At 46.1% G+C, this 13,200-nt stretch overlaps 1 protein-coding gene across 2 annotated transcripts in view; it reads left to right on the plus strand.

The window, feature by feature from the left end:
• The first annotated feature begins 12,320 nt into the window (after positions 1–12,320).
• Positions 12,321–13,200, plus strand: part of STAG1 (stromal antigen 1) — an 83,378-nt gene continuing 82,498 nt past the window's right edge. For both annotated transcript variants that reach the window (XM_009071560.1, XM_009071561.1), the window contains exon 1: positions 12,321–12,349. In XM_009071560.1, the coding sequence (XP_009069808.1) occupies positions 12,321–12,349 (29 nt within the window). The remainder of the gene's footprint in view (positions 12,350–13,200) is intronic.

The following is a 13,200-nucleotide window of genomic DNA, read 5'->3' on the forward strand; positions in this document are numbered from 1 at the left end:
AGAGGTTTTCTTGGTGCCCCGCCCTGGCACCAAAGGCTCCTGAGCTTGGCATTGCTGAATACACCAATGATATTCTCAGGATAGAAGACACTGTTCAAACCAGAGCAGTTACACTCCCAGGAAAGGCAGCAGAAGGGATGGAAAAATGCATCCGCACCTTGTCAGAAATCCCCCTGAAGCAGCTTGTAGACAATGTCCTGGTTAAATCCGAGGCAGGTGGAGAGTCCCTACGGGAATTGTGGCAGCCTCAGGCTCTTGGGAGGGCTCACCCAGGCTGAGCTGCTCACTGAGCTTGTGCAGAGTTCAGGTACTGTGTCTTACTCTATTTTCTGATATCCATGGTGTCTTCCAGAGGGATTTCAGCCAGCACCAATCTATTGTCAGTGTGGGCACTGGGGAAGTTTCCCTCAAGCCAGAAAACATAGTGGAAAAGCAGTTTTAATTTGTCATGTGAGAGAATGGTTTCAACTGGATTTACAGGATGTGAGAAGGGAAATTGAAACCCTTCTCAAGGTCACATTGGAGCTTGGAACCACTTCAGTGTTTCTTACCATATCATTGATGCAGGCAGTGCTGGTTGATCCAGGGTCTCTGCAAAACTCCCTCATTGCCCTCTGTGCTTTAGAGAGAGAATATTCCCCACTTCAATGCACTGACCCCTCACAGGTGCACGGGACAGTCCTTGTACATGTGCCACAGGTGTGATGGGCAGAGTTGACAGTCCTTGCACATGTGCCACAGGTGTGATGGGCAGAGAACTGGCATTTGGTACATGCACTCTCCTGAGATAAGCTGCTAGGGTAGGGCAGGGGCTGAGAGGAACAGCAGTCAGAAATGCTGCTGGTTGTGCTACCATCCCACCAAGTCTTTAATTGTGGTGGTCAGATTCTCCTCAGGTTTTCCTTCTGAGCATGGCCAGTTGGCACCGTAGGTGTTCACACCTGGTGTGGTTGTGCTCTGTGTCTGAGTTACCCCCAAGTGCTCTGACCAAGCACTGGAGGCCCCTGGGGCAGTGATGGGCTCAGTCTGATGGCTAATGAGGCAAAACTTGGCCAGGGGATTTCGTTAAGTCCGCTGAGGTTCAAACTGGATGCTCACTTCTTTGTTTGGTACTTTAACATACATCATTTCTTATTACAGGGATTTTGCCGAAAACAAATGTCAGAAACCTAAATTAAATTGTTTTCTCTACACTCCTATAGGTGATTTTACAAGTGGTTTGGACTTGCTTAAATTAGACATTTAATGATACCTGTGAGTGATTTCCTCCCTCAGGATTGCAGAGAAATACTTCATGAATTTTGTGCACGTAAACAGGAATACAGAAGTTACATCTCCGCGCTAAACATGTTGTTTGTTTGTTTTCCCACTGGCACTTCATCCAGGCTGCAGTGGGTTCCCAACACTTCCTTCTGTGGACAGAAAGCCACAGTGCTTGTTAATTTTTTTGGAGTCTGGGATGTGTTACCCTGAGCTGTGGTTATTAATTGACAGATGAGTTACACTATGATGGCACTTAAAATGCACAACGTGTATTTCTGAAAGCAGTCGTTGCTATAGCAACTTTCTAGTAGGTCACTGGCAGTGTTGTGTGAGTGTGTGTGTATGATTTGGCTCTTAATGCAGACTAATACTGATAGAAAAATGAGGGATGTGGGAGGCAGGAGGAAGGTAGCCCTTCCCCCTCCCTGTCCTCTCCCCTCCAAACGGGGGGAGAGAATTTTGTGGAGAAAATGCTTACTGAGGATATCACACGCATTGGCAAGAAACTGGCTATCATCTGCTATAATTAGATCTTTCCTTTCTATTTATGCAAAGATTAAAAAAAAAACCCACTTCAGAACTGCCTTAATCTGACTCTGCTTTTTCTTCGATGTCTTCTGAGTCTGGCTGGGAAAGGAATCCATTTTAGTGAGTCCCAAAGTGATGTGCTGTATTTATTGAGCATTAGCATCTGTTTTTAAAGGCAAAGTGCACCTGCAGTAAATGCTGGAAGTCAACATTTTGAGCAGTTGGGGGTTTTTCCCCGTTTGTAAGCCCTTTCAGCAGGGTACAATGCCTTCCCATGGCAGTTTGGGCCAACATGGATCTCCTGGTCCCTTTCTCCCCTGGTTATTCCCATCTCCTCCCTAGCCCTGGTGCTATGCTCATGCAGACGAGGGATGAGCCAATTCAGGGAGCTGCTCCAGACACAAACAACTGGGAAAATGTTCAGTTTGTGAGATGCTTTGCTGGGTGGTGTGGATGGCAGAAACCACGGGCCATGGAGGGAGGAGCTGTGGGGGCTGCGCTTCAGCTCAGCACACACGGGTGGTCATGCCTGGGGTTTCCACAGGGCCTGGAGATGTCATCTCCCACTGCCTCAGGTCTTGGTTTGCACTGGGAGGTGGCTGAAAGCATTCTGCAGGGGACTCTTCCCCATGTTCTCTGCATTTGTATCGTTCTTAGACATAGTTCTCTGATAGTCTTTCATGAGCTTTTCTATTTATTCATTCACTACTCTGGTTAAAGAGCATTGATATATCTCTCTTAGTGACCAACCTGTAGCCAGGCCACTATTTTCAGTCTTGAATCACCCCTGCTCTAAGATATTAGAAAATGACTGACTTAAGGGACACATTGTAGGTTGTGATAAATGAAAATAAAGTCACGTGTAGGAAGGTCTGTGGTGCTGTAATCTGCTCGATTTTTTTCTCAAGGGACAGTGTGGAGTGTTTCATGTCAACATTGGGTTTATGTTGTCTGTTTTGCTCTCCAGAAGCCATGAACAAGCTGCATTTGCACTTGAATCACTGTGGTGGAGTTGTTCTGCTCTCTGGATGGGAGCAGAGGTGAGGGGTGGAGGGAGGGCAGCAGGACTCAGCTACTTCCCTTCTCTCCTTTCCCACTCTCTCCTGCCTTTCCCTTCACTGCTTTGCTGGGGGCCAGACCAGTGTCCCGGCTGCTTAAGGAAGGGAGCTGGAACATGTGGTTGGGAGCAGGAGGAAGGAGCAGGGTTTTGACAGCAGCAACCCGTCAGATTGAATGGCCATTGTACAAAACCCCATCCCAGAACTGCTGACAGACAAAATCTCTCTTCCATGCTGTTTTTTTCCCCTTGATATGTAGTCATGTTCTGTGTTTTGAGAATTTGATTCGTGGAAGTTCTAAGTGTTGATATAACCCCGGGAAAAAAAACTTTCTTGACACTTTTAGTATCCATATGATTGCTGAATGTTTTATTAAGTGTACCTGTGTGTGCTCTGGAAAAGCTTGTCTGACTTTGCCTTAAGGGTGAAGAGATTCGTGTTTGCATCTATTTGAATAATTTGTAGGGAGATGGAGGCAGGACCAGGTACAAGACAAATGAAAACTCGTGTCTTCCTTGTGTTTTCTGTAGGGATTGTTCCTGGAGGAAATGTTCCCTTATTTAACTCCTAGGGTTACAATTTTCAGTTAGAACTTGCTCTTATCTCATGGGAATTGAGAATCTGTTTAAGGAAATGCTTCAGAATATTCCCACTCCTGCCCTTACAGCCTGACAGTCTCAGAAACCACTTACTCTCTTCTCATTTTATGTGGCTATGGAAGAGATACTGAAGATCCTCTGTGTGTTTTTCCAAAGGGCAGAAAAAAGTGTCTGCAAATTCTTCGACGTTTATTTTTTTCAAGCATTTTTCCCCGGAAAATTTCCCTTTGAATGGATTTATTGTGGTGTGCAAGACACTTTTAAACAGCCAAGAACAGCCAGTTTCACCTCTGCCCATTCTTCCTTGGGCTGTAGACTAACCAACGTTAATTTCAGCACTGAATGATAACTTTTCCTCAGGATTGTTTACTGAGCTAAAACAAATCCTGTTCCCAGGTGCTAATTTGTCTTTCCCCTGGTGATATTTGCATTTTGAGCTGTTACAGGACTATTGCCAGTTTTACACAGTACTTGGTGATAACTTATCTCCTATTTCTTATTGTTTCATTGATTTTTGTGACTGCCGTGTCAGCGAGTCATTGGGGGGCACGGCTGGGAGCCAGCCCTGAGCTCATTTCAATTTCTGGAGTGCTTAGATTCCTTTTTTTCCACTCGTGTCAGAATCCACAGCAGGAAAGGCTTGTAGGTGCAGGTGGTGTTTTTTAGGTCGGTTGACATTGCTGTGAAAAAGCTCCTGGATCAAGCTGCTTTAGACAGAGATAAATCCCAGTCCTCAAGCTCAGAATGGGTGGAAAGCAATGAATTGCTGTGGACTCTGCTGCAGTGTGAGGTGTTGCTTGTGGGGCAGAGAGAGAAGTTACAGGGATGGAGGAAACTGATGTGTGATAAAGTCACTTTCCCTTATGAGTCAGTTATTTAAAATGATGGTGGATTTTTATTTTCCCAAGTCTTTAGGATCAGGACTGAGAACTCAGAGGTGGAATGACTTTGTTTTGGGAAGTGTTCTGCTGAGATCCCTGGACTCAGCAGAGCTGGTCCTCCCGGGGCTGCCAGGTCCTGAGCTGAGAGCACTGAGAGGCTCTTTGGCCTGAAGCTTTGCAAGGGTTGTCTCTGGAGAGAGTGTGAGTACTGAGCAGAGGTTTTCAGTGCCTCACTCACACCTAGGTGGTGTCCCCAGAGATCTCTGTGTTTGAGGGACTTGGATCGTGACATCTCTGCCCGGCTGAGGATCCTGACAGGGCTAGCAATGAGGAAACTGGGGAGCTGCTTCCCAAAGTTTGGCAGATGTGGGTTTCTGCCTGAGCAGTCTGCAGTGGTGGGAACGCTTTAACATAGCCCTGCAGCACTGGCTGCTTCTTTTGGAGCACTGTTAAAGCTTCATGTTCTCTTGGGGGAGGGTTTAGAGGTGCCTATCAGCAAGTTGGTAGATATTATATTGTCTAGATATTATATTACATTGCTGGACCAGCTTAGAGTGGTCCTACATTTTATTCTACTTGATACATGCAAGGGTCTCTCTGTATTAACAGCTAAATAGCCTTTCTGTTAGCAGCTGAGGAATTAGTATTTTAGAGACCTTGTTTCCATCTAGCCTTTCTCCATGTCCCCCAGAAGTTCAAATGAGCACTGATATCAGTCCCTTCCCAGAGTTTTTAGTTTATGTGTGACTTGCAAATGCTTGTTTTCTTTTATAATCTGGACAAAATGTCCTGCAGTTCCTCTTGGCTTTTCTCCTCGGTGTCCCACGTGAGGAGAAAAGACTAAACAAAGAGAACAAAACCCTGAACCGTTCTGAGGGTTTTTCCTTTATCCCAGCATTCTGCATGTCAGGAATTGCTTCTTTTTTTGTGAAAATTGGTTTTATTGTTGTCAATTTTCCAGATGCAATGAATAATAGAACACCAGATGTCCACTGCCCAGGAAAATTGCAGATGAGTAAACACTTTCCTGAGGTAGCATAAAGCTCCATTAGCACTGCTTGGCTTGTGGTGAGCCCAGAGACTGCGAGTGCCGAGGCCTCTGCAGCCAGCTGGGTGTGACTCCAGGAGGGCCTCCTGCCTTCCTCTGCTCCTGGGGTGCTCTGCAGGAGTAGGCACTCACTCACTGAGGTGCTGGAGTGTGAATTCAGGCATGGGGTTGAGTTTGGTTATCCCGAGGGACAGATGGCAAGGAGCAGGTTGTTAGTTTAGACCTTCATCATCCAGATATTGGGCAACATCAGAACTCAGGGCCTTAACTCTTAGTCCTGTGCAGTCAGACTGTAAGTGTTTGCCCTAGGAGGGCTGGAGTGCCTGGAGCCCCCAGTGGTCTCAGTCACAGTTGTGAGTGCTCAGTGCTGCAGAAAATCAGGTCAAGTGTCTCGGAGTGTCCGCAGAGCTCTTGTGTCTGAAGAGTCCATAAGAATAACAAAGGCAAAGTGAGCTTGTGTTCATATGCTCAGGCCCTCAAATTTATGTGTGTTTAGAAGAAATAACAGTTGCCAGTTGAAAAGGATAACAGTTCTGCCCTTGGGCAGACCAGGTCTGCAGGCAGTGGTTTGCACAGAGCATTGGTTGGTATGTTTAGTGTTATGAGATACATGATAATAGAGCTAAAAACGGCTGGAGTCAACACTGGAGAGCCAACGGCAGTGTCTGAGTGATGTGTGACATTGGAATTAACCATGGCTGGAAAATTGTATCAGCTTTCCTGTCTGGTCGTGGTGTCAGTGCCTTGGCGTAAGCCTCCACAGACAGGAATTAGCTGCTACCTCCTGGAAACAGCAGCAGAAGATAGAGAAAAGCTGATTGATTTTGGCATTTTTAGAGACAGAAGACTAAATATAGCAATGTGGTAGTATGACTGGGAGGGTTTTGTCGTTCAGGAGTTTTATTCCCAACTCTGCAAGGAGTGGTGTGTGTAACCTCTCAGTGTCAGCTCTTGCATCTGGAATGGTGGAGAGTGTGGAACAACACTGCACACGCCACAAAGTGAGACTTCAGGTGATTTTTCAGGCTGACTGGGCTGGGCCTTTCTAGGCTAAGAGCATTTGGTGAGAGGAAGCAGCAACATCTGTTTTGCCTGTAGAGTCAGTTCTGCAGCTGAGGAAACATCTGCAGTCGAAGGCAACATTAAATGGACAGCTAGGGGTTTCCGCAAGATAACTCCTGTTCCCACAGGTGTGTGTAACATGTCTGGAAATACCTGTAAGGAATGGAAGAAAAAAAAAAGCTTTATTCAATAATAAGAGACATCTGCTGAATGCTCAAATTTTGTGTAGTCTCACTTTGTTCTTGGCATTTTTCTTGTCCATCAGGCCTTACCTCAGTGAGTTCGCTTTCCCCTTTGTTCTGTGTATTAATTTCTTATAGACATTTTCTGAGGAAAAAGCAGTTGTCCCTCTTTAGGTTGCTATTCTCCATCTTTGTGAAGGACCCTCAGCTGAAGCATGTGCCCACTGCTCACAGCTGTCCCTTTGCTGCAGCCCAACTCGTGTCCCTGTGTCTTGCCCCGGGAGCCAGCAGTGTTCCAGGTCTGCCTGCTCAGCTCCCTCCACTGCTGTCTCTGCCCTGCCCAGAGCAGCCCAGGACGTGCTGTTAGCCCTGCTGTGAGGGTGCACTGCTGGCTCCTGTGCGAGGTCTCTTTTGGCAGAGGTGCTTCCCAGAGGGTTGGTCCCAAGCCTGTGCATGGAGTTGTTCCCCCCCCAGATGTAGGACTGTGCAGCTCCATGTGTTGAACTTGATGTGATTTCTCAGTGTCCATTGCTGCAGCCTGTGCAGGTCCCTCTGAACAGCAGCACAGCCATCTGGTGTGTCAGCCAGCTCCCCCAGGTTTGTGTGGGTGCATTAGTGTGCCTTTGCTGGGAATGTGGGTCCTGCTGCCAGGGCTGCCAGCAGCAGCAGAGACATGTGGAGAGGGATGTGCAGCACTACTGTGATGTGTCTGGTATGGCTTTGGTGGCTGGAGGAAGTGAAGCATCACCATGCTGTGCCAGCCTAGTTTCTGCTGATATTTCCTCCTTCTGTCATGGTTTGACTGGATTGAGAATGCTGCAGACCATGGATCAGCAGAGCTTGCTAAGATTGTAAGTAGTGAGGGACTCACTAGTGCTCAGTGGTAACTCTTTTATCACTTGGACTTTGAATCTTGTTTTAAGTACTTACTAATATGTGATAAGGTGAAACACAGATTTTCGTAGAACTTCAGTGGAATTATCTTCAAGAAGGGCTTACTAAGCGTTGTGCCTTGTTTGGCTTTTAATGTGCCTTGTTTGGCTTTAAATGATGCTTTGTGCTTTCAAAATCAGAGCTGGACGTGGAGATCTAATTTGGCTTCCAGGTCAAGTGGCGATAGGATGAACATGAATCAATTTGTTTCTAGTTCCCAATCTATAGCAGAAATAAAGCTTATGCTTACAGAAATGCACAGTCCAAAGCAAACAAAACCAACCTCCTGAGCAATGAAGAACACATCAGCATTTGGTCAGGGTTGGTCACAGGGTTAGTTCCTGAGGACTGTCTGTCTAGTTCTGCAGGAGTTAGAACTTACCCTGCCGAATTCCAAGTATGATTTTTGCTCTGCTGGTGGGATGGCTGGGCAGGAAGGGATTCAGTGGTGCACCCAGGGCCTTGCATGGGGCTGGATGAAGCCATAAAGGCTAGACTTGATCTGCCTACCTGTGAGATCCTCTCTTCTCTGTCACCTTGTTGACAGAAGCTTTTGGAGCTCTGCCTAGGTGTGTCACATGCTGCTTTCTAACAGGTTTGTTTTCTGTGCTGGTACAGACCTTTCCTAGCTGTCAGATGTGGCTGGTGGTGAGAATGTTGAGGGGACAGATCCTGTCTCTGACCCGCATACAAAAGGCTTGAGTGTTACGTGTCCTGTTTCATGGGGCTGTGCAGTGGCATAACACACCATCATGTACTCTGCTTCTCCTATACAAACAGAATGTTTGGGGTTCCCAAATTTCCTCCAGGGCCTTCCATTCCTTTAGGCACTGGCACAGGTTGTCCAGAGCAGCTGTGGCTGCTCCATCCCTGGGAGTGTTCCAGGCCAGGTTGGATGGGGCTTGGAGCAGCCTGGGCTGGTGGGAGGTGTCCCTGCCCATGGCAGGGGATGGAACTGGGTGATGTTTAAGGCCCCTCCCAATGCAAACCAGTTTGGGATTCTGTGATTAAAGGGATGGAGAAGCTTTATCATGTTTTGACTTGTGAGAAAAGACCTAGCAGGGAGTACCCTGGGAGAAAGCAAAGTCATTGTAAGTGGAAAGCTAAGTGATGGCATTGGCAGTTATGAGCAGAAAACATTGCTCGTGTGAGTGTTGTTTGGATGTGTTTTGCACTCAGATGGGGCAAGGTCACTTAGTCAACAAGGCAAGGATTTGAGTTGGGAGTCAGGCTAATACCTGTTACCTTTTGTTTTGGGTGTCTTCCAGGCAATGGAATTAATAGTGGTGTAACTGTTATTTCTAGGTTTAGTAATTGTTTTTCTTTGTGATTTGTTTAAGGTTTCACTTCATTAGGTGCAGGCACCTAGTTTATGGTGAAGGTAATTGAACTTGGTTTGGTGGTTGCTACCAGAGAGTTGCTTGTGACAGCTCTGTCGGGTTTCAGGGTTTTGTCAGTCTTTTCATTCACTTGACTAAAATGGGTTAATTACTTCAGCACCAGAGAGGCACATAAACAGCTTAAAGACTGCAGAAATCCAGGCAGCTTTGCATGTTAGTAGGAGCTACAGGAAATACTGATGAACACATGGATTGGATTCATTTGTTTAAAATGATGGAGCCTTTTTTAAAGCTGAGCTCATTGAAACACTGACTGAAGAAAAACTGTAATAAACCCAACAATTTACTACAAAATGCTTTCTCTTTTTTTCAGAAAAGAAGCAGTTAGATATAATGTTCCTTACAGCTGCCCTGATTATTTGGCATGGTTAAAAAAACAGGCAAAAAAGAGGAACATTTGCTTGTCTTTCCATTTTATATTTGAACTGAATGGTGGCTTCTGCTGCCTGCTTTATATTCTTCCATAGGTCATTTTACTGTGCCAGCATAAATTTGTGTCATCTTAAAATATAGATGTGCAGCTTCAGAAAGCTGCAGGCATGGCCAGGTCATTAAAGTTGGGAGTGAATGAAAAACATCAGACTTCTCTTTAGCCACTGAAATCGAAGCAGTTGTTGTGTTTATTGCAGTTTAAGTACCCCCAAATGCCAGAGGATGAGATGTTCCTCTCCTTGCTCTCCCTTCCCCAGGATAAAGGTGATGAAATGGGAATGTATCTCAAGCTTTCAGTTTTTTTTAAATCAGTGACTTTATGCTCAGGCTGAATGAGAGAAAGAAGGAGAGTTTGATTTCCCTGGTTATATTATAACCAGAAAACTCAAGAAAGTTCGGGTTTGTCTAGTCTGTAAGGATCAATGGCTTTTCCACAGTGGTCAAACTTAATTTCATTGCAGGACAGTGGGAACACCCCAGGCCTCTGCAGTTCCCTGGGGGTCAGGGTAGCTGCCACTCCCACCGTGTCAAGGCTGTGGGTCCAACTTCCTTGGTTCCTCAGCTGCTTCTGAACGAAAGACCTCCTCTCTTCTCTGTCTGGCTCTTTAGACCCTTCACTCCAGACTTTCTTTTAGGCCAGGACTTTGCTTTTCAAGGAAACTGCCTCTGGCCAAGTGTCCTTTCCCTTGTGTGGCAGAGCACTTCCCTAGGGCAGTTGTGTGCTGCTGGTTGCTGCAACTGAAGATGCACAGCCCAACAGTGTGAAGGGATAGCTAGGTTAAAAAAGAAGACTCCAAAAAGAAATCCCACATAGCAGTGGTGCAGGATACCTTAAACATCTGTGGAAATGTCTCACATGGAGCACACATCAATTTTCTCAAACTACTTTAGAATACTTTTCTGAAGAGTAGGATTGGTGCCCAGTGCTCTGCTAGAATGGGATGATCTGAAGAGCCAAGACAGATAGGTTTCCTCTGAGGTCCAGTTAGCAAAAGCAGGTGTGTGTGCGCTTGGGGCACAAAGAACATTCCTCTTCCTTCAGTTGTAGTGAATGTCTTCATTTTAGAGAACATTGCCTGTATTTTGTCGTAGAGGAAATCAACTCAGAACTCAGTTCAGGCTGATGCTGTTTGTTTACAGTGAATTCTGACCAAGGTCTGAAGTGGTTGCTTTATGCTGTGGACTGGGCATGTCATTCCCTTGTTCAGAGCAATCTCATCCTCTAAAACACAGAACTGGGCAGTGTGTCTAGTGAAGAAACACTGTATGGAAGTAGCACAAATAGCACATACAAGGTTTTTGTTCAGGAAAAACTCTGGCTAACTTCTGCCTCATAGTTAAACTGGAGAGCTTTGATGCCCACCTGGTGTGTTGACTGTGGAAAGTGACCCCCTTTGAATCACTAATGCTGCAGTGGTACCTTCAGCGCCAAACAAGCTTCTGGTTTGTTAACACTTGTTTTGCAACGAAGTGAATTGCTCAGGACGTGGTGGAAAGATGTGGCCAGTGAGGTGGCGGGAAAAATGAGATCTGTTGGTGAGACACTAAGTAATGCTGTTGGTAGCACAGTGTAGGAAGTCCTGGAAGAACTAGTTGTGTGCATCTGTGAGTCTAATTGGAACTGTAGTAACTGGAGGCAAACCAGTCTGTTCGTGCTGTGCCGTTTGGTGAACACTGATGTGTGTGTACCAGGATGGAAACAATAACCTGACATGGTGCACTGTTTGTTTAGACTGGTGCAGTTCCATTTAGATCTGTGTTTGGTGCAGGCCACGTTACCTCTTCATGGCTTGACTTTCCTGCTCCTTCTGCAAAGCTGCTGGAGCCCTGGAAAAACTGCCCATTGAGATGAAATGGAGTATTTAAATCAAAGTGTCTGGACGTGTCCCACATGTTAGAACACACAGTGAAGTCCCTGGTATTTGTTGCTGTGGCTCAGCCGCAGTGCTCTGTGCAGCTCTGTCCTATCCCAGCACCTGTCAAAGAGGGGAAACAGAGCACATCATTCCCATTTCTCCTGGACTTGTATTTTCTGGAAGAGCAGGGTGGCAGCTTGTGTTTCTGACACCGAGGTTTATGACATCTGTCACATTGTGCTGTTATTTGGGGGTCAGGTCATGGCTGCTGCCCTTAGGCAGCACCTGGATTAGTCTTTTGGGTTGAGAGATGTTACTGGTGGGTGCAGTGGTAGCACCGATGAGGTCTAGTTTGGTATTTGAACTAACAGCTTCAGTTTCACCAGGTCAGAATGCCTTGTGTTTGTGTTGTGTGGCGTCAGCTGTCGAGCTGTGAGCCAGGGAGGCGCTGGAGCGGGTGCAGTGCCATGGAAGGAAGCGTGAGCAGCACTGGCAGCTCTTGCCTGCTCTGCCAAAACCTCTATGGGGCTAGGCTCAGATCTTCTGTCTTGGTTCAGAATTGGCAGAGGTGGCACCAAACATCTGTCTCGAAGGTCTGCTCTGCATGTGAGTAGAAAATCAGTTCCTTAGATCATCACATTCTCTGGCTGCTTAGGCTTGTATATTTATCTCACGTCTTCTCAGAGTCCTGCTCATGTTTTTACACTGAAGTTGCCAAAGGCAAATAGGGGAGGCAATGTGAAGCACATTTGTTTTTTAGGTTTTTGTTTAATTGCACAAAGTTGTCTAAGCAGAATTGTAAAAACCGAAAGCAGGAATAGGATGAAGCTGTTCTGGGACCATCCGTTATAAATTTTATGTGCTTTGATAGTGATGCTACTTCAAAATTGACCTTTGCTGTTGTCAGTGCTTTTTATTCAGTGTGTGACTGTTTTGGAATCACATCTAACAGTTTTTCTCTCTCTCTTACAGACTGGACTTTGACATTCTTTTCATGAAAGAGGTTTCCAAGTAGTTGTCTTACAATAACTTTGAGAAGAAGTTCTATGTAGCTCTTACTTTTGAGGGTGCTGCAAAGATGATTACTTCAGATTTGCCAGTACTACAGTGAGTATACCTTTCTCTGTGTCTTTGGAATCTTGGCTTTTAAGCATGTTGAAGTAAACCAAGAGGTGATGGTGGGGATGAAGCACAAGCTCAAGAGACCTGCAGGTTAGTGTGAGTGTTCCAGGCCTCCCATGTTTTCATATGCTGAAAAACTGTGTACAAAAAATAAAGAAAACATTCAATCTGAGAGATTCATTTCTGCATAAGGAGAAATGCTTTGAAAAGCAAAGCAAGGTCTTTGCTACTTTTATGCTTCTGAGTGTTGTGAGGTTTCAGAAGCATGTGTTGGTTTGGACTGTAGTGGACCATATTGTATGTTCCACTGGTGCTTTCTTACAGTGAGGGATTTGTTGGGCAAAAAGCCTTTGGCTTCTGCCACTGGAAGCAGCAAGTGGCATGGGCATGTTTTGGTGCTGCTGGGAAACAGGAGTGGCTCGTACACGTGGGAGCATGAAGTGAGCTCCTGGGAAGAAGAGTGGAAGTCTGTCTGTTAGTGAGAGGGGAGTGGGAGAGGAATTCAAGTAGAGCTGGGAAAGGAACTTTGGAGGCAGAAACCTGCCTCCTCACAGGGCAGGGTGAGAGCACGGGCTGGAGGAGCTCATAGGATGAGGTAACGACAGGGAAATAACAAGTCAGACAGGCTTGGCTTGGGGAGAATTAATGTATTGCTAATTAAGAAAGATGTGAATGATGGTAACGAAAAAAAGACAAAAGCCACAAGATGTTCCCTATGCCACTGCCTTTCCCTGGTTCACTTTCTCCTACCTGCTCCCCTCACACCCCAGCGAGGTGCTGCTCTGGGGAGACAGGGCTCTGTGCCCTCGAGGGGTGTCCCTCACCCTGCTCATCCT

The sequence above is a fragment of the Acanthisitta chloris genome, unplaced genomic scaffold (assembly GCF_000695815.1).
Source record: "Acanthisitta chloris isolate BGI_N310 unplaced genomic scaffold, ASM69581v1 scaffold32923, whole genome shotgun sequence".
Classification (NCBI taxonomy): domain Eukaryota; kingdom Metazoa; phylum Chordata; class Aves; order Passeriformes; family Acanthisittidae; genus Acanthisitta; species Acanthisitta chloris.